General features: G+C 50.3%; 3 protein-coding genes across 3 annotated transcripts; 2 read left to right on the forward strand and 1 right to left on the reverse strand.

Annotated features, from left to right (window-relative positions):
- Positions 1 to 4,869: 4,869 nt before the first annotated feature.
- Positions 4,870 to 8,833, forward strand: IL2RG (interleukin 2 receptor, gamma). The gene is made up of 8 exons (XM_012643897.1): positions 4,870 to 5,063; positions 5,280 to 5,433; positions 5,643 to 5,827; positions 6,036 to 6,175; positions 6,610 to 6,772; positions 7,314 to 7,461; positions 7,935 to 8,004; positions 8,352 to 8,833. The coding sequence occupies exons 1-8, from the start codon at positions 4,949 to 4,951 to the stop codon at positions 8,535 to 8,537; spliced, it is 1,161 nt and encodes a 386-aa protein (XP_012499351.1). The 5' UTR covers positions 4,870 to 4,948; the 3' UTR covers positions 8,538 to 8,833.
- Positions 8,834 to 9,377: 544 nt separating this feature from the next.
- On the forward strand, positions 9,378 to 11,125 carry LOC105809655 (chromosome unknown open reading frame, human CXorf65). Its single transcript, XM_012643502.1, has 6 exons — positions 9,378 to 9,402; positions 9,523 to 9,609; positions 9,812 to 9,946; positions 10,281 to 10,349; positions 10,708 to 10,814; positions 11,024 to 11,125. The coding sequence occupies exons 1-6, from the start codon at positions 9,378 to 9,380 to the stop codon at positions 11,123 to 11,125; spliced, it is 525 nt and encodes a 174-aa protein (XP_012498956.1).
- A 486-nt stretch (positions 11,126 to 11,611) lies between these two features.
- On the reverse strand, positions 11,612 to 18,871 carry FOXO4 (forkhead box O4). The gene is made up of 3 exons (XM_012643917.1): positions 18,010 to 18,871; positions 13,421 to 14,480; positions 11,612 to 13,051 (listed from the first exon to the last, which is right to left on the reverse strand). The coding sequence occupies exons 1-3, from the start codon at positions 18,490 to 18,492 to the stop codon at positions 13,044 to 13,046; spliced, it is 1,551 nt and encodes a 516-aa protein (XP_012499371.1). The 5' UTR covers positions 18,493 to 18,871; the 3' UTR covers positions 11,612 to 13,043.
- Between the last annotated feature and the right edge of the window lie 1,369 nt (positions 18,872 to 20,240).

The raw sequence follows: 20,240 nt of genomic DNA on the forward strand, positions 1-20,240 counted from the left end.
CTTGCAAAATGTTAGATACTATCTGGGGAGGTTCTTAGACCCCCTAAAGCTCATCTAAGTATCCCCTGAGTCCATGAACTCCAGGTTAAGAACCCTTGCTCTGGGCGAAAGAGGCACCTACTGTGTCGGCTGCTTTCCAGACGTTATCTCCTTTGATCCGCAAACAGCCCCATGAGTTAAGGGCTATTATTGTCTCCATTTTGTGGATGAGGAAGCTGATTCTCAAAGAGTGAAAATGCGCATATTATACAGCTACTAAGTAACAGAGCTGGGACTAGGATTCTTATTCCAGAGCCGTTATTCTGTTACAGTATTGCCGTTTAGAGAAAAGACAGCCAAAGTTCAATAATAAAAGTAAAGTAACAAAAATAATACAAGTAACAAAAGTAACAATAACAAAATGCTACTGAATCATGATGGGAAGAAAAATTAATTCTCTGTGGGAGGCCGAGGCGGGACGATAGCTTGAGGTCAGGAGTTCGAGATCAACCTGAGCAAGAGCGAGACTCCCGTCTCTACTAAAAATAGAAAAATTAGCGGGGCCTGGTGGCCCGCGCCTGTAGTCCCAGCTACTGGGGAAGCTGAGGCAGGAGGATTGCTTGAGCCCAGGAGTTCCAGGTTGCTGTGAGCTAGGCTGACGCCACAGCACTCTAGCCCAGGCGACAGAGCAACACTCTGTCTCAAAAAAAAAAAAAAAATTCATTCTGGCTAGGGAGAAGAAAACACATTGGAGGAAGTAACATTTGAGCTAACTCTGGAGCATATCTTTTAAAAAGATAGTTTTTAAAGCAGTTTTAGGTTCACAGCAAAATTGAGAGGAAGGTACAAAGATTTCCAAATACTCCCTGCTCCTACGCAGTATAACTTCCCCCATTATCAACATCCCCCACCAGAGTGGTACATTTGTTACAGTTGATGGACTTACATTGATACAGTATCACCCAAGTTCATGGTTTACCTTAGGGTTCACTCTTGGTGTTGTACAGTCTATGGGTTTGGACAAATGTATGACATGTATCCACTATTATAGTACCATACAGAATATTTTCACTGACCTAAAAACTCTCTGTGCTCTCCCAATTCACCCCTCCCTTCCCCCTAACCCCTGGCAACCACTGGTCTTTTTACTGTCTCCATAGTTTTGTATTTTCCAGAATGTCATATAGTTGGAATTATACAGTATGTAGATTGGCTCAGATTGGCTTCTTTCACTTAGTCATATGCATTTAAGTTTTCTCCATGTCTCTTCATGGTTTGATAGCCCATTTCTTTTATATTTTATTTTATTTTATTTCTTGCTCTGTCGCCCTGGCTAGAGTGCAGTGGCATCATCCTAGCTCACAGCAACCTTAAACTCCTGGGCTCAAGCGATCCTCCTGCCTCAGCCTCCTGAGTATCTGGGAGTACAGGTGCGCACACCACCACAGCCGGCTAATTTTTTCTATTTTTAGTAGAGACCAGGGTCTTGCTCTTGCTCTGGCTGGTCTCGAACTCTTGACCTCAAGCAATCTTCCTGCCTCAGCCTCCCAGAGTGCTAGGATTACAGGCGTGAGCCACCACGCCCAGCCAATAGCCCATTTCTTTTTAGCATGGAATAATATTCCACTTTCAGGAGGTATCACAGTTTATCCATTCACCTATTGGAGGACATCTTGGTTGCTTCCAAGTTTGGGCAATTATGAATAAAACTGATATAAACATTCATGTGTAAGTTTTTTGTTTTGTTTTGTTTTGTTTGTTTGTTTAGACAGAGTCTCGCTCTGTTGCCCGGGCTAGAGTGCTGTGGCATCATTCTAGCTCACAGCAACCTCAAACTCCTGGGCTCCAGGCATCCTCCTTCCTCAGCCTCCCACGTAGCTGGGACTACAGGCACGCATGTGCCACCATGCCCGGGGAATTTTTTCTACCTTTAGTAGAGATGGGGTCTTACGCTTTCTCAGGGTGGTCTCGAACTCCTGAGCTCAAGCGATCCTCCGGCCTCGGCCTCCCAGAGTGCTAGGATTACAGGTGTGAGCCACCGCGCCCTGCCTTCATGTGCAAGTTTTTATGTAGACAAAAGTCTTCAACTTCTTTGTGAAAATACCAGGGAGTGTGATTGCTGGAAGAATATGTTTAGTTTTATAAGAAACTGCTGAACTGTCTTTCAAGGTGGCTGTACCATTTTTCATTCCCACCAGCAATTAATGAGAGCTCTCATTGCTCCACATCCTTGCCAGCATTTGGTGTTGTCAGTATTCTGGATTTTGGCCATTCTAATAGGTGTGTAACCCTGAAGGATTTTAACCCACAGAAAGTTAAGAAGAGGCTAATTCCATTCAGAGAGTAAATGCATATGACATATCCAATGTGGCTGGAACTGATGATTGGAGCTTGGGCTTTATTCTGAAGGCCATGAGTAGCTTTTGAAGACTTTTATGTTGGAGAATGCCCTCTGTAGTGGGTTGATTGTGGCCTCCAAAATGATATGCCCACTCAGAACCAGTGAACGTGACCTTCTTTGGCAAAAGGCTCTTAGCAGCTGCCATAATGTAAGGATCTCCAGGTGAGAGCATGCATTCTGGATTAGGGCAGGCCCTGAGTCCAATGACAAGTGTCCTTAGAAGAGAAGAGAGGCCGGGCATGGTGGCACATGCCTGTAATCCCAGCACTTTGGGAGGCCGAGGCAGGAGGATCACTTGAGGCCAGGAGTTTGAGACCAGCCTGGGCAACATAGTAAGACCCTGTCTCTACAAAAAATAATAAAAAAAAAATTAGCCAGGAGTGGTGGCATGTGCCTGTACTCCCAGATACTCGGGAGGCTGAGGCAAGAGGATTGCCTGAGGTCGGGCACAGTGGCTCACGCCTGTAATCCTAGCTCTCTGGGAGGCAGAGGCCGGCGGATCGTTTGAGCTCAGGAGTTCGAGACCAGCCTGAGCAAGAGCGAGACCCTGTCTCTACTAAAAAAATAGAAAGAGATTGGCCAAACAACTAAAAATAGAAAAAATTAGCCGGGCATAGTGGCGTGTGCCTGTAGTCCCAGCTACTGGGGGGGCTGAGGCAGGAGGATCGCTTGAGCCCGGGAGTTTGAGGTTGCTGTGAGCTAGGCTGACGCCACGGCACTCCAGCTCAGGCAAGAGAGTGAGACTCTGTCTCAAAAAAAAAACAAAACAAAAAAAGAGGATTGCCTGAGCCCAGAAGTTCAAGGCTGCAGTGAGCTATGATCGTGCCACTGCACTCTAGCCAGAGAGATCCTGTCTCTCTAAAAAAGAAGAAGAAAAAGAAAAAAAGAAGAGAAAGGTAAAAGACACAGAAACACGGAGGACAGAGGAGGAGAGAGAAGAGGTAACGTGAAGACAGAGGCAGAGATTGGAATCATGTGTCTACAAGCCAGGGAACACCAAGGATTAACCGCAGCCAACAGCAGCTAGGAGATAGAAGCAGGAAACAAATTCTTCCTCAAAGCCTTCAGAAGGAACTTCTCAACCCTGGCGACACCTTGATTTCAGATTTCTGGGCTCCAGAACTGTGAGAGAATAAATCTCTGTTGTTTTAAGCCACCCAGTTGGGGGTAATTTGTTATGTCAGCCCTAGCAAACTAATACACCGTGGACCATTTAATCCAGTTTCCCTGAGACTCCCAGTCAAGTGCTCTTTTCTTTTGCTTGATGTCCTACCCCCTTTCCCGTCTGGTAAAATTACACTCATTCTTTAAAATTCCACTCAAATGGCACTTCTTTGGCACAGCCTTCCCTGAACTACCCCCCTCTCCATCTTAGTAAATTTAGTTACTTCCTCTTCTGTGTTCATATACTTTGTATTATCTCCACATCTACGTTGTAGAACTTATTACACTATATTGTATTATTTGTTTATGTCTTCCCCACTTTTCTATGAGCTTCTAGAAGGATGAGAATGTCTTATTGGACTGTATATTCCCAGAACATAAGCACAGCGCCTGGCACATATTAAATAATTTGCTGAATAAACAATTTCTATAAATAGTTTCTCCAATCATCTCTGTGTTTTGGGGAAGGTAAGTCTGACAATAGGACGAAGAATGGATTAGAGAGCAGAGGGCCTTTAGAAAGGGGGCCCAGTTAGTGGGTTCTAGTAATAATCATGACTAGAGGTAATGAAAGGCTGACTTAGCGGAGCGGCTGTGGTAATGGAAAGGAGGAAACTGCTGGGAGAAACACCACAGAAGCAGAGCTGATTGTATTCTTAGGGTGAGAGAGAGGGAGAAGTTGAGGATGATTCTGAGGTTTCAAGCCTGGGTAACTGAGAGGGTGATGATACCATTAACTGAAATAGGGAAGACAGGAAGAGAAGCAGATTTTAGGGAAGACAGGGAGTTTGGAGCTAGTTGTTCCATTTCCAGAATCTTCTTCTAAGTCAGACCTCCTCACTAGTCTCAACAGGGATCCAGCTCAGACAGCAGCCATGGGTGGGTATTCTGGTTCAGATTAGGTCAGAGGAAAGACAGCTATATATACATGTGCCCACAAGAACCAAGACTATTTTCTGTCCTCCCAAGACAGAACGGCTTTAACAGAGATTTTAAGGGTCACTCAGCCAAGGAAGGAGCATAGCATAGGATGGGGATGATAGAGGTTCAGACCCTCCACTATATGATATAATGATTTAGAGGAGAATGTGGTTGGGAACGGTGGGAGTGGCGGTGAACAGATCTTTCCCAGGATCTAGGTGGTCTGAGGATTATTAAGTCTGTGACACTACTGGACACAGCCTTAGTCTCTACTTAACACCACCCTATGGCAGCACCTAATCTCCTAGAGACTTAGCCTATGTTCACACTACCCGTTTGCCACGCCCTCTGTAAAGCCCTGGTTTCTAAGGTTCTTTCCACCGGAAGCTATGACAGAAGGAAATGTGTGGGTGGGGAGGGGTAGTGGGTGAGGGGCCCAGGTTCCTGACACAGACTACACCTAGGGAACGAAGAGCAAGCGCCATGTTGAGGCCATCATCACTACTCAGATCCCTCTTATTCCTGCAGCTGCCTCTGCTGGGGGTGGGGCTGAACACAACGGTCCTCACGCTCAATGGGAATGAAGACACCACAGCTGGTGGGAAATCTGGGACTGGAGGGGGTTGGTGAGAAGGGAGGTTGTGGGAAGAGGCTGAACAGAAATCTGCAATCTGCCACTGGCCACTGCAATCATGCGGGCAGAATTAAGAGTAGAGTGGGAAGGGCAAGGGGAAAGGTTCCCTGTCTCATGCTACTCCTTCTGACCATTGTTTCTTCTTTTTTCCTCCCCCACTTCATTTTCTCCCCAACCTAGATTTCTTCCTGACCTCTATGCCCCCTAGGTCCCTCAATGTTTCCTCTCTGCCCCTCCCAAAGGTTCAGTGCTTTGTGTTCAATGTTGAGTACATGAATTGCACTTGGAACATCAGCTCTGAGCCCCAGCCTACCAACCTGACTCTTCGTTATTGGTATGAGAAGGGAAGAGGGGGTAGTAGAGGGGAGGAAGAAGAGGTAGGCTGGATCCGAGACAAGAAAGAGGGTAGCCAGCCTCGCAGGTGCCCCAGTCTTTTCTCATGGGGTAAGGCATAAGTCAGTTCAGAGGCAGGGCGGCTGGGCTGCGGATATCTGCAGTACCCAAATTGGCCCATTGTTCCTCTTCCTTCCAACCCTTCTCCAGGTACAAGAATTCGGATAATGACAAAGTCCAGGAGTGTGGCCACTATCTATTCTCTGAAGAGATTACTTCTGGCTGTCGTTTGGAAAAAAAGGAGATCCATCTCTACCAAACATTTGTGGTCCAGCTCCAGGACCCACGGGAAGCCATGAGGCAGGCCATACAGATACTAAAACTGCAGAATCTGGGTAATTTGGAAAGAAGAGGTCAAAAGCCTAGGGATATTGTGGGACCCTGGAGTCTAGGGGGTGGTGTTCTCTCATCATAAGGGTACATGTGCATAAAAGAGGAGGTAGGGGATCAGGATGGGAAGGGAGGAGGGGTAAAGAGCACTACCTTCAGGATCCTGACTTGTCTAGGCCGGGGGAATGACCACACACGCACACATATCTCCAGTGATCCCCTGGGCTCCGAGGAATCTAACACTTCGCAACCTGAGTGAATCCCAGCTAGAACTGAACTGGGACAACACATACTTGGACCATTGCTTGGAGCACCTGGTGCAGTACCGGAGTGACCGGGACCGCAGCTGGACTGTGAGTGACTGGGGATGTAAATGTAGCAGCCGAGGCCAAGCAAGTGGGGATAAAGGATTCAATTAGCCAGATAGGGGGACCTAATACCAAGCTCCTGCTCTCTGCCTCCCAGCTCCTCTGCTCACCCCCCACACTCCTCCAACTCCTTTCCCTATCATCACCAGTGAGTTATCATTGAGGATTGCCTACCGGCACTCTTCCTGACGCCAGATAAACAAGTAAACAAAAGGAAGCCATTAAAGGGATCCAGAGAGGAGGCATTAGATTCAAGTCAGTGAAGGCAGCAGTGTGGCTTGAGTAGTCAAGAGAGGAGGGAGGAACTGGAAAGAACCAGAGATGACATGGGGGTGGGGTGGGGTGGGGTGCAGGAGCACATTTTAATTCTCCCTTATTTGATAGACACCGACCTTTCCCTCACCCTCTTTCTCCCCAAGGAACAGTCAGTGGATCACAGACATAGCTTCTCCCTGCCTAGTGTGGATGGGCAGAAATTCTACACATTCCGTGTTCGAAGCCGCTTTAACCCACTCTGCGGAAGCGCTCAGCATTGGAGTGAATGGAGCCATCCAGTCCACTGGGGGAGCAATACTTCAAAGGGTAAAATGGGTCTAATATATGACCCCAATCCATGGGTCCAAGACTCCAACCTTTCTAACACCACTGTCTTTTGCTGTACCTCCCTATCACTGAGCCCCCAAACTTGGTGCCCTATTTCCCCTCACTGTTCACCCCCAACCCCTAGAAAGCAGGGTTTTTCTGGGTAGGATTGGGTTGTTGTGTTAGAGTAGGGGAGTGGATTGAGAAAGAGGCTGAGGGGGATATAGAATATATAGGATTTCCCTACAGCATTCCCAGAGAGTCTGCATGGTGAAGATGGCTTTGAAACTAGACAGATCTAGGATCTGCCACATACTACCTCTTTGGCCTTGGGCACATCACTAAACCTCTTCAAGTCTGTTTCCTCACCTGTAAAACGGAGATAATAATTGTTCCTCCCTCTCAGGAGCTGTTGTGAGGATTAAGTATAGGAAATGTGTTTAGCACAGTGCCTGGCACCAAGTTGGGGCTCCACAAATGTTGGCACATAATAGGGGCACCACAAATGTAAGGTCCACGCTCCTTTTCTATTTTCCTATAGAGAATCCTTCATCGTATCACTTCTTGGCCTTTTGGCCAAGGTCAAGTGGGGATAATCCTTCGTTGTTTGCATTGGAAGCTGTGCTTTTCCCCCTCTGCTCCATGGGATTGATTACTGTCCTCATCTTTGTGTATTGGTGGCTGGAACGGTGAGATTTTGGAAAGCCTAAAAAAATGAAGTGGGGGTGGCTGGGAATAGTTAGAGGAGGGTATTGCAGGGTCTCCAGGAGTAGAGGGTGGGACAGTAAGGAATGAGGGATCACCCAAGAGGGCATGATGATGGAAGGAAGCCACAGGCACAGAGAACAAGGAATCACATCATTCCATATGGGACAACTGGAAGAAGGGTAATAAAAGAACTTTAAGCCTGAGCAAGAGCGAGACTCCGTCTCTACAGAAAATAGAGAAATTAGCCTGTAGTCCCAGCTACTTGGGAGGCTGAGGCAGGAGGATGGCTTGAGCCCAGGAGTTGGAGGTTGCTGTGAGCTAGGCTGACGCCACGGCACTCTAGCCCAGGGGACAGAGCCAGACTCTGTCTCAAAATAAAAAACAAAAAACAAAACAAAACAAAAAAACCACTTTAACCTGTGTGCTCCCCTGCTCGCTCTTTCTCCCCTATCAGGAAAATGCCCCGAATTCCCACCCTCAAGAACCTGGAGGATCTTGTTACTGAATACCACGGGAACTTTTCGGTGAGAACGCTGTCATAAGCATGCTGCAGTCTGTCAACTGCCAACTGCCTGCTAGCAAGACAGACGGGGGCAGGGTGGAGGTAGAGGGGAGGGGGAGGGGGGCCTGCACAAACTTTCAGGATGTGGCTGACCAAATGGGGGATGGGCTAGACAGAGAGAGACACTGAAGAACGGATTATAGATTGCATGAAGTGGGTGGAAACAGTGGTATTGGGGGCCCAAGAGTCTGTGTGTCCCTTCCGTAATCACAGTGGTTGCAGACATTGTGAGAGCTCCTTTGGCACAGAGCCTGGGTCTTTTACTTCCTGCCTCTAATTGACCCCTGACCTGGACATATCTGTCTTTAGGCCTGGAGTGGTGTGTCTAAGGGATTGGCAGAGAGTCTGCAGCCAGACTACAGCGAGCGACTCTGCTTCGTCAGTGAGATTCCCTCAAAAGGAAGGGCCCTCGGGGAGGGGCCCGGGGACTCCCCCAGCAACCAGCATAGCCCCTACTGGGCTCCCCCGTGTTACACCCTGAAGCCTGAAACCTGAGCCCCGACGCTGAAAGAACCCCAGGGTCCCATAACCCCAGTGGTACTAACTTCTCTTCATCCAACCAGCCTGGGTCCGTCCCCTCTGTGGCTGATTTGAAATTTTGTTCCCCCATGTAACTACCCCTTCATTCAGTATCCCCTACTTGAGATTTTCCCCTTTGCCCTGTACCTGTTTCTCATCTTCTCCAGCCTAGCCCTTCCTTTCGGTAGGATTCTTTCTCCCTCCATCCCTCTTTCCATCTACCCTTCAATTGTTCCCGAATCAATGAGAAATAAAGTTTCTGTTGATAATCATCCAGACTGTCTGTTATGGGGCAGGGAGCAGGGGAAACGTGGGGTGCAATGAGGGTGGGAGGCGTGATACTGAGAGTAGGAAAAAGGGGTAGTAGACATGCTATGGAAGTGGTACTACCACAAATTAACTGAAAAAAGAGTACTGTTCTAGAAACTTACTTCTCTCCAGGTGTCCTGCACTCATTCCAGGGTCCAGTTTAGGGTTAGATTTACCATGTTGCCCCCATTTCCAACTAGTCTTTTACAGATCCCACCCAAGTTCTTCTCTCCTTATCCTTGCTCCACTTGCTGCCTCATATGCCACTTCTGACCTCATAATCCCTCAACTGCAGCCTCAGGCCCCACCCCTAGGGATGCTGCTTATCCACAACTGCCAGTAGCTCTCTCCATCTGCCCAGTGTGGGCCTCCTCAGCCTATGAGGGCCATCTGCCTCCCCAGTCCCCCAACCTTATGGGCCTACTTGGTTCCCTAAGGCCTCTCAAACACTCTCCTTCTCCATGACTCATCAGGGCACTCTCTGAGGAGTGAGAGGATCTTGAGAGCATGTTCATTTTCATCAACCATGGAGGTGAGGGGCAGCGCAGACCTGGAGTCTGTTTATGGGGATGGAGAGGTTTGAGGGCAGTGGAGATCACAGAAATGGTATAACGAGAGAAGGGCCCACATGCCCCATCCCATTTCTTCTCAGATAATCAGCAGTTTCTGGTCAATACCAATTGCTCTGTCCGCCTGTTGCTACATTACGTCCGAAGTAAAGTGGGGTTGACTAAAAGAGGTGAGGAGTTTGGGGAGGTGACTAATGGCTAAGGGTCAGAAGTAGTAGGGTCATCTTAAGCCCCGAAACCCTCCCTGTGGCAGGAAAGGAGTCCCTTGTATCCTTACAGCTTCCTCCAGTTCATTCTGTATAGGATTGCTGGCCCCTTTTGCTCCCACTCTCTTTCCTTAACTGCCCCAATTACCCTGTGGCCTTCCTCCAGACACCATCGATTTGTGTGATGAAATGGGGACAATTAAGTTGCTTTTCCTGATGAAGACCCCTGGAGACTATGCCAGCAAATTCCTTACAGCTCGAAGCACCTACTACGTTTGTAAGGTGGAGCGTGGGGAAACAGGTAGAGGCTTGGGATTGTTCCCCAGAGATAGAACGAGGCCCTCAAGACGGATTGTAAACTTTGTCTTTAAAATAGGGCACCCTCAACCAGATCCAAAGTGATCATCTCTAGTCAGCCTAAGAAAGGGCACTGCCTCCATAACAATAGGTTAGGTTCACACATACCATGTTCCCCCCACCTCATCCTGGGGTCCATACCATAACTCTCCCTTAGGAGGAAATAAGGTACAACCAGTTCAAGGTAGTGTTTAGTGTTAGGGTCCTGAAATCTTGGGCTTTGGAAGGGTGGAGACTGGGTGACAGGAGTTGGGGATAGCACTCTGCTATGTTCACAGGACCCAGACTTCAGAATGCCTATAGAGCTTTTGTGCCCCTCCTGAAGAATCCAGAGCCCAAGCTAATCGGTAAGGAGTGTGATGGGGGAGGGAAGAACATGAAGGGTACTGTACATAGCTGTGTGATGGAGAATATAGGGTGAGACTAGGATCCCCTATATGGCAGGTAGGGTGATAGGAGCCTAGGAGAGGGGGAATGGGGTCCAGGTCCACTTTAGGAGGGATGTTTAGCTCAAACCAGGGTGTATATGTGTTACTTCCTCCTCCCCCCATTTCTTGACTATCTTCTAGGTATATCTTCCTACCACCACCCCATCCTTTCTATCTTAGGCCAGGTTGCTCCAGTTGATTGTTTGAATGATGGGAGGGCCCGGATGGGTAAGATTTCTAGGCCTCAGAGGTGCAGGTGCCCTTTCCCTGTTCCTAGAATCACTGCACACACAATGTGACATCCTGGAGAGGAGCCAATTGAAGATGCTTAGAATCCAAGAAGCCAAGAAGGTCATTCCAATTCAGTCCTCCCTGAACGTTCCAGTAAGACTCCCTGAATATGGTCTGCCCCAGCACCGCCCTCTCCCCACCAGCCAACTGAATGCTCCTCTACCCTGGCCCTCTGGGATACATTTCCTTTCGGAATCCAACGTCTATGCCCAAGACCTGCCTCCAACCTCTTTTTGTCCTTCCTTTAGCCCTAGCTTCCCTGCAGGGGCCTCTTTGTTTATCTACTTAATTTCTCTTTCTAGTCCAAATCATCGGGTCGATCAGATGGAGACAGGCCCCCTTCAAAGACTATGGTCTTTAAGACCAGAGCAGAGGTTCTCAAAAAGAGGAATAGACGTCGTTAACCCAATAAAGTGACCAAGTGAGAGCAGTAATACTAGGTATGAAATTACTGGAATTTAATGTGAGATTTCTTTTTGTAGAAAGACTCCTTCTCCCAATATCTGCACTAAGGCTTAAGTACGCCCCAGGCACGGTGCAGGCTCCAAGGGTGGATGGGAGCAGCAGGAGAGGGCTGGGGCGAGCACATGGGTGGGGGTGAGGAAAGACTGTGAAGTTTAGTACAATGAGCCTTTGAGGGACTGAGTAGGGGGTGGGGTCTTCTCAAGCCAGACTACCTCCCCTTGGGAGGCCTATCTCGCAGCCCGCCTACTCCTGCTGGGGTTAGATGTCCCTCCCCCACCACACTCCACCACCTCCCTGGGCCGAAATTCCCCCACCCCCACCCCCCTGCCTCTGGGCAGTTCCTCCGCCCCGCCTGCTCGCCTGCCTGTTGCCTTTCCCCCACCCACCCCTTATCCAAGGGGAGCAGCAAGGCAGCAGAAACAAGAGCTGGTTATAGGCATTTATTGAATTTATTCATTTATTGATTTGACACACTTCCCCACTCCAATCTAGCACATGATACAATCTGGGTAGGCCAGGCGCTGACACAGGAAATGATGGGAACCCACAGCAGGGGCGGAGGAGGGGACAATGAAAAGGGCACTGGGGGAGGGGCTGCTTGGGGGCTGGGGTGGAGAAGGAGCCCCAGATGGCCTCCCTGGCAGGTGCTAGTAAACCTGATCCACATTCCCCCCATCCCTGCTCATTTCCCAGACCCTCAGCCAAGCTCCCCAGCTCCCCCTTCCCTGTTCCTCCCCTCCCCCCTGCCTGCCACCACACACACTTCCACATAACCCCTGTAGTCAGGGAAGGGGAAGAAGGGCAGGGACAGCTGTCAGGGGCCTTGACCAGGGAGGTCTCTGTACCTAACTTTACTACCCTAAATCCTTCCCTCCTCTTCTCTACTGTCCCACCCCCTTCCCAGGCCCCAGGCTAATTCCAGGCCTTCAGTGCGCTCTCCCACCCTAGCACTAACTCACATTGGGTCATAGAAGAGTGTGGCTGCACCAACACCACACACTCCCAGGCACAAGTTGGCAGAATGCGGGGATCTGGCTTAGCTTTTTCCTTAGGGAAACTCCAGCCTATTATGCATAGACCTTTTTCTAGACCTGGTCCAAATGGGGCTCTTCCCCTTGTTCACTGTTACTCCCCACCTCTCCCCTACTTCCCTGTGTCTCTCCTGGTATCTGTAGTGTTTGTATCATGTCACTATGACAAAGCCTTGAGAAAGAAAAAAAGCATTCTCCCCATCACTAGCACCTTGCCACTGTTAAAAATCTCTATATTTGTGTTTATATTTCTTTAAAAGTTTATAAAAAGCCTTTCTGTTATCTGCAGCCTTTCAAGGGTGATTCGGCCTGGCGAGCCACTCCAGTGCTCAGACCTTGGCCCTTCCAGGTCCCCTATACCCCCCACCCACCCCGCCCCACTGGCCTAAGGGGCCACTGCATAAAAACCCCAGGCTCGACCTAGCCTGGCCCAGCTCAGATAAGACTCTCTACAAAAAATCCTGCTCCCAAAGGCAGGGGTAAGGCCACTGGTGACTTCACATTTCCAACAGCATTGCCCGCCCCTGCTACAAAGCCTAGGGGGTGGGAATGGGGGAAGCCGAGGATGGCTCCTGAGAGGGGACCTTACCCCTAATTGGCACAGTGAGAATAAACCCTCTCCCTTTCCCCCTCCCATATCCCTCCCCCAGAGTCCCCATGTGGGGCAGCTTTGTCTTTATAATTTCCTCAACACTGTGTGTGACCAGACCCCACCCTAGCTCTAAAGCAGGGTCCCAATTTCCTGGGGAGGGCTCAAGGATAAAGAGTGGATATGGACACGCCTGGCTCCACGTCTGAAGCAGGGGACAAAGCTTCCAGCCATGACTCAGGGATCTGTGGGAAGAAGAAATAGAGGACAAGGTAAGAAGCTTATCTGGGGCATGCCAACTTTCCACCATTCAGATTCACACCAAGGAAAACAGAGACACCTCCCCCTGCAACACACACACACACACACACACACACACACACACACACACACACATCTCTTCTGTGCTACCTTGCAGGGGTGGGCACTACTGAGGGGCCTGGAGGTCCCATCTGGAAACTGTGCCACTCTAATCTGACATCCTTCCTCCAGTTCCCCAGGAGCTCTGACTGTCCCTTGTTCTAAAGCTCCCCCTTGCTCGGATCATGAGACTAGCTAGGCACCTAGGGGTGGGCATAGGCTGTGGGAGCTATGACAATTAGGGGGTGCTGTACCTGGCTCAAAGTTGAAGTCCAGTCCCTCGCCCCCATCCATGAGGTCACTGATGATGTTATCCATGTCACACTCCAGGTTCTCCATATACATATCAAGATCTAGATCCTGAGGCATTCTGTCTTGGCTTGTGGCTTCAGCAGGGGGTGTGAGCACTGGAGTCCCCAGGGTCTTGGGGATGGCAGCACCCGCCATGACTGGAGGAGGTGCGATCATAGAAAGGGTGGGAACCAGACCGCTGGGGCCTGGAGCCTCTAGGGCCTTGGGACATAGGCCAACTCCTGTGGCCAGCTTACTGGAGGAAGGGATCCCTCCCAGCAACAGAAGTGTTGGAGCCTGGGACAGAATGGGGTCTACCTGGGTCATGAGGACATCAGTAGGGGGTGGTGGCGTATCAGAGGTAAGCAGGGCCTCCAGAGACTGGGAGCTTGAGAAGCACCCTTCTCCTGACGACAGGGGCCCCTCTGCTGGGCTGAAGAGGGAGGTGCTGTACGTGTGTATAGCACCGGGAACCCCAGGATGCTGCAAAGAGAAGCCAGAGAGACTACTCCGAGATAACAGGGAATGGGAAGATGTGAGATTGAGCCCATCTAACAGCTCTAGATCCTCGTTTAGGGTGGGAGGGATACCCCCTGCATAGCTGCTGACTGAGGCTGGTATTTCCTCCTCTGCCAGCACCTCAGACTCTGGCCTCAGAGGGGACAGTCGGGTGCTGACAGTGCTAGCATTTGAACTGCTTCGTGGACGGAAGGTGGTCCACACATCAGCTTCCTCACGGTTTCGAGAACAAGGGCTGCCTGACCACTTGGCAAAGTGGCCAACAGGGCTCGTCGGAGTGGCACCTTTGGATGGGGCTGGCAGCACAGGTGGCTTCTTCTTGGGGGCCTTGCTGCGGCCCCGGAGCAGCTTGCTGCTGCTATCCATGGAGGCGGCACGGCGGCGGGGCGCCTTGCCGCTCTTGCCTCCTTCGGGGTTCAGCATCCACCAAGAACTCTTGCCGGTGGCCTCGTTGTGAACCTTGATGAACTTGCTGTGCAGGGACAGGTTGTGGCGGATCGAGTTCTGGAGGGGGCAGAGGCAGCAGGAAAGGGGCATGAGGTGTGTGTAGGGGAGGTCAAAGGCCAGCAGTCTAGTCTAAAAGGATGCTGGGACACAGCAGGGGTGTTCCTGGAGACTCAAAGAAAGTCACATTTCGTTGGCTCCTTCCCCAGGGAGGAAACTGGCAGGGCTGGGGGTGGGGATGGGCGTGGGTGTGGGGGAGAGGAGACCACACGCAGTTCCTACCCCAAGACAAGCTGTTCAGCCTCTGCTCCAGACTCCTCTGCACAGGGGCCAGGGAGACAATGTGATAACAACCTACTGCAGAGGGCACGGTGCCCACCCTGGAAAAGCTCCCAGCACTGTGCTCCTCCTGAGTCTTGGGGGAGGGAGGGTGTCTGGTTCTGGTGGGTGCCAGGGAGGTGTACTCCTGGCCCAGCAAGAACTAGGTTCAGGTGGGAAAGAACATTCCACCCCTTTCCTTGAGTGCAGGTTTGGGTGGAGTGTGCAGGACAGTGGTGTAACACCAGCCCAGGACTGACTCACCCTGCCCTGAGCCAGTTCTCTGAATAGGCTGAAGGGCTGGAATCTCAGCACAGCTGGTGCCCCATTCCCCACAGAGCATTTGGGCCATCCAGCGCTCTACAGGATTTCAAGATTCCTTTTTTTCTAAATCCCAGCCTTATTTCTTCCAATCCATGACACACACCCTCAAATACATTCAGTCCAGGCTTCTCACTGTGCCTCAGATACACAAGGTGCAATCTCCCCTCCCTCCTTTTCCTAGGAAAGATCTCCCGTCTCTAAATTCTACTGGTTGGCCAAGCTTAAGTTCCGCCTCTTTTATAAAAGTGGTTGCTTGACTTCGGCAGCCAAATTTCTTGTACAGTATTTTAAATCTGTTACACACAATTTTACCCAAATCTATATTGTGTTGTTTATGGTTTCATGTAATTTGTCTTATCAAGTGTAAGTGCCAAGGTCACAGACAATGTCCTCCGGTCCCACAGCCCCCAACAGTGCCCTCTCACAGTGCCAAGTTCGCAGCACATACTCAATACGTACTCAAGCTCACAGTACATAATCAATATTTGTTGCCTGATTGGTAGATGGCCCCCAGGTGACAATGGTGAGGTTCCCCTTGAGGCTCTGCCGGCTCTTGAGTGCTGTGGGTATTGGAAGCTATGTGTTTTCCCTTCCTCCCTCACTGGTGACATTCTATTAGGGATACGTTTCTTTTTTCCAGCTGCCCAGGAGCAGAGATTGGCAGCTTTTTGAGCCCCCAGTTCAGTATTTTTACTGGTTGCCACAGGCTAGTTACACCATGGTTTTGATTTTTTTCTCCCTCTGGGAACCTGCCTTCTTTTCCCTACCTCTTTCCTAGCCCCTTTCCCCCACTTCTCAGGAATTTGCACATAAACTCTCTAACCTTGGGGGCATTTGACCTCTTACACACAGCTCTTTAGAAACTCAGGAGGTGCCCATAAAGGCTTGGAGCAACTAGAAGGCTGAGGTTATAGACAGTCAGAAACCACTTGTGTTTCTCTGACTGGTGCTCCAAGATAAGACCCTTTGCCTGGGGACTGATGCTTGAGCAGCTTCTTGTTCCAGGGCTCTTTAGCCAAAGAACTCCTTGTGTCTCCGGGACCCTATGGTAATGGCACTCAAACTATTCTGGCTGTGCTGATGTTTCTAGCTCCTTCATGGAGTTGCACTTGTCCATCTAGCCTGGGCTCGTAGTAACTGAGGATCACAGTGACTTCTGGCACCATGATTCCCTCCCTTCTCATCCTCTAACTCTGGGTCTACTGAGAAGGCCAATTCCCCTCCTCACCACCTAGTAGCCCATTTGTCTCCTCTTCTTTAGGCCTTGAACTAGCAAGTGGTACAGCCTTTTAACTGGAGAGGTCAGTTCCCTAGAAGCCTGTAACTCCTATGTGTTGGAAGGGGGGTGGTGGTGACGGCTAATTGCTCCCCAAGCCACCTAACCTAGCTTTCTTGTCCTGAGTGAGTGCCGCCCCCTGGTGGGGTGGGAGTAACCTTGGCACATCATCAGGGAAGCTAGTTCAGGTGTGAGACTTCCCCCTCAGAGGGGTTAGGGAGGCCTCGGAAGTCCCAGGCTCAGCCTCATTTGGTTTTGTCATCATTCCAACGAGAGGGGGCCATGCTCTTGGAAAATATGATTTATAGTTAGACTTGAGTTCAAGTCTTCATTCTGCTGCTATTAGGTGAGTTTCCTAACCTTTCTGTACCTAGTTTCCTAATATGTAAAATGTGGAATCTCAGAATAGCTGCGAAGATTAATAAAACAAAAAATTTAAAAACTACTCTGTCAACTATAAAGTCCCATATAAGTGTAAATTACAAGGAGGGACCATACTCTCATAGTGTAACTAACAACTTGTGGTTATTTCTTCTACCCTGGAAAATGAACCCAAGGGAAAAGAAAAACAGCTGTGAAGGCTGGGTCCAAGGAGGGGAGCTCTTTATGAGCCGAGACTGTGGCGTGGCAGTCTACCCAGAAATAGTGCCAAGGGTCTCAGTCAGCTGTCCCGTCTTCTGTTCTGCCCAGCCCCTAGGGATACCACAGATCTGATCCCTCAATCTCCTATATCTAAGAGAAGACCCTCTGCTCATTCAACCCTCTGTACTTCATTATATGCTGACCTCATCACCTATGGAGGTACAAGATGTCAATAGGGGTTGAAGCTCTCCAGTTTTGTGATTAGAGCCCTATACTTCTCAGGGCAAGTTTTTCAGAGTATCCTGTGAGATCTTTCCTCACAGTTTCTTCATGGAAGTCCAAGGGAACTCCCAACCTTGTGCTCTAAAGTTGGAGCCCTACCTCCTTTTTCATGACTAATATTCCTCAAGGGTAAATGAAGACTTCTCCCCCCCAAAAAACTTGAATAGCCCCTTACAAGGGAGAGTTTCTTGGCATTATAGGGTAAACTGAGCCAGGCAGCAGCTCACAGCTCCTTTTCTTCTTAGTGCATAATAAGATCAGCTACCTTTCCCCATGAATATCACTGGTTTCACCCTGTGGCACCCCACTCTCTCCTTTCGGGTAGAGTGGTCCTAGAACAGCACTTGTACACCAAGGTACAAGAAGGCAAGCAGGGAATCCAAGTAATCCCACAGGAATGGGAGAAAAGGTGTTGGGGTGGGAGGTGGGGGAGGAAGAAAGGCTAGGCTCGTGTGGGGAATCCACACAGTTCCTGCTGTACATAGGATAAAGACTTCTCTGTGGGAATAAGTGTTTGGGGCAGCCCAAGCCAAAGTGCTGGGAGTGTTGAGCAGCGAGCAGAGAATTTGATTTTCTCCAAGGCAGGGACAGTGTCTTATTCATCTGTGATCCTCTAGCATCAAACACTGAGTGTGGCATATAGTATGTACTAAGTAAATGTTGTCTAACTGAAGACTGAAGGTGGATCTCCGGGCTTCCCAAAGGGGTGGGGGTGGGGCAGCAAAAGGGGCTCCAGAGTAGAAGTAAGGGAGGCCAGGGAACCAGGGTTAGATGGTTTTGGGAAGAAGGTATGGGGGTCATAGTTACCTTCCATCCTGCTGAGCTGTTGCTGTCACCCTTGTCCTTGAAGTAGGGCACAGTACGGACCATCCACTCATAGATCTGGGCGAGTGTCAGTCGCTTGTCCGGGGCGCTTTCAATGGCCTGGCTGATGAGTTCTGCATATGACTGATTTCCCCAGGCATTCCGGCGGGAGCCTCCCTTCCGAGGACCTGTTACGGCCCCCAGGATCCCGGGCTGGGGGCCCCCTGCCGGCTCTGGGAGCCGGGAGGGCAATAGGATAGGCTCTGAGCGCCCCTCCGTGTGTACCTTTTCTCCCAGACCCGGCTCCACCTCGGGCGGCTCGGACGGCTCGGGAGCGAGCTCTGGTCGGGGAAGGGGCCAGGTGCAGGAGCGGGGACGGCTCTGGGGTTCGAAGTCGGGATCGAGGTCTATGATCGCGGCAGCCTCTGTGGCTGAATTCTCATTCCCTGGATCCATACGTGGAGTTGGACCTCCGCGGCTCAGCATTCAGTGAAGCCTGACACAGTCCCTCACGATGCCTCCCCCCAGGGGGGAAGCACCGAGGGCCAGGAGGCACATTCCTGCCAGTCCGCAGAAAGTCGCGAACTTCCCCCTCGCCCCAGGACGCTAGCCCCCAAACTGTCCCTTCCACACAGTTCTCTGATCCTCTTCCCGACTACAGCCTGCAGCCTCAGAGCTCTTTCTGAGACACCACCTGTAACCTCCGCCGAGCGAAGACACTTTTTCTCCAACCTCTCACTCAGCTTCCTGCTCTTTTAAACCTGAGGCACGGTATCCCCTCATACATTGCGCTCCCATCACCGAACGTCTCCTTAGCTGCAGTTCCCTCCCCTTTTGAGTTGCTGCCCCCCGGGCACTCCTCCCAAATTTCCTCCACCCCGATCGCTGCCCTCCCCCACGCCCCGCTCCCCCGCGTCACTTGCCCCTCCCCTGACTCCCCCTCCCCCCGCCTCTTCCCTTCTCGCCACTCTTAATACGGTCCAGGTCCCCGCAGCCGCAGCCTCTCTAATTCCCGCACCGATTCCCCTATCAACCCCCCCCACCCCCCGCCCCCCGGGTTTCCCTTTTGTTTTGCTCCAAGCAGCAGCCCCCGCCTGACGTCTCTGTTTACCACTCGCCGGGGCAGCCATCTGCGCACGCGCCTCGAGAGCCAGTTGGGAAACCGAGTTCTTCAGTCGTGCCACCCTGGTCGGTCTTGAGGACTACATCTCCCGTCCCACTTCGCGGCCAGGAGCCCGATACGGCGGCAAGAGAGCAGCGTGGCAGGATATGGGGAGGTGGAACTTTAATTATTAAAGGTCGTCGCGGACTTTTTCTTTTCTTAAAAATCATTTTCCTCCTTTCCCCCCTTTCCACCCCTTCCCTTGTGATTAGAGGTCGCCTAGGTGACTGCGTTGAGAGATGCTAGACTTTTCCCTCCTTCAGTTAGGAGAGGGCAAAAGGAGAAAACGCGGTCTCTACAAGAAGCGGGACACTGATTAGCAAGAATCAAGGAACTGACTAGAAAATAGGATGTATGCACGTTAAGTTGGGTGGGGGGGCTCGTGTAACATAAACAAATGGTTAGCTGATGGTGGTGTCCCCCACCTCCCATTTGCAGTTCACACTGACCATGAGGTCTCGTCTCTCTTACTCCACTGGCTCTTCTGGCCTCCCCTTAAATATCGGTATTCTCCGGGTTCCCATCTTCAGTGGCTTCATTTCTCATTCAACGGGTTACAAACTGTTCCTGCACCCACACCCCATTCTCTGGCTACTCTTATCTCTGAACTCGGTTAATGGTTGTGCTGGTCTGCCCAGTCTCCCAAGCTGGACTCACCCTTCACTTTTCCATCTCCCTAACTTTCTACATCCAAACCCCAGTTCAAGACATTATAACTGGATTTAAATCGCAGTATCATCTTAATTGAACCTCCTTCCATCAATCTTTTCCCTACTACAGTGTATGTTCCGTGCTGCCAACAAGGTTACCTTTCTAAGAAACATGCCTGGTAATCACAGCTAAAATTTATGGAGCGCTTATTATGCGCCAGCCTCTGTAAATTGTTTTACAAACATTAGCTTATTTACTCCTCAAATCAACCCTGTGAGGTAGGTACTACTATTAATATCATCCCCGTTTTATAGATGAAGACACTAATAGTGTTCCGGGATTAAGTGACTTGCCCAAGGAGGCTGGAGAACTGGGATCATACTGCTTATATGTGACCATATAATTTCCCTGCTTAAAACTT

The sequence above is a fragment of the Propithecus coquereli genome, unplaced genomic scaffold (genome assembly GCF_000956105.1).
Source record: "Propithecus coquereli isolate 6110/MARCELLA unplaced genomic scaffold, Pcoq_1.0 Scaffold101, whole genome shotgun sequence".
In the NCBI taxonomy this organism is placed as follows: Eukaryota; Metazoa; Chordata; class Mammalia; order Primates; family Indriidae; genus Propithecus; species Propithecus coquereli.

Bases quoted from the DNA above. Each gene is read 5' to 3' on its own strand.
- IL2RG (XM_012643897.1), top strand. From the start codon at position 4,949: ATGTTGAGGCCATCATCACTACTCAGATCCCTCTTATTCCTGCAGCTG. The intron at 5,434-5,642 runs GTATGAGAAGGG...ACCCTTCTCCAG, and splicing joins AACCTGACTCTTCGTTATTG to GTACAAGAATTCGGATAATG. The intron at 5,828-6,035 runs GTAATTTGGAAA...ACATATCTCCAG, and splicing joins ACTAAAACTGCAGAATCTGG to TGATCCCCTGGGCTCCGAGG.
- LOC105809655 (XM_012643502.1), top strand. From the start codon at position 9,378: ATGTTCATTTTCATCAACCATGGAG. The intron at 9,947-10,280 runs GTAGAGGCTTGG...CTATGTTCACAG, and splicing joins GGTGGAGCGTGGGGAAACAG to GACCCAGACTTCAGAATGCC. The intron at 10,350-10,707 runs GTAAGGAGTGTG...CCCTGTTCCTAG, and splicing joins TCCAGAGCCCAAGCTAATCG to AATCACTGCACACACAATGT.
- FOXO4 (XM_012643917.1), bottom strand. From the start codon at position 18,492: ATGCTGAGCCGCGGAGGTCCAACTCCACGTATGGATCCAGGGAATGAG. The intron at 14,481-18,009 runs GTAACTATGACC...TGCCCCCTCCAG, and splicing joins ACAGCTCAGCAGGATGGAAG to AACTCGATCCGCCACAACCT.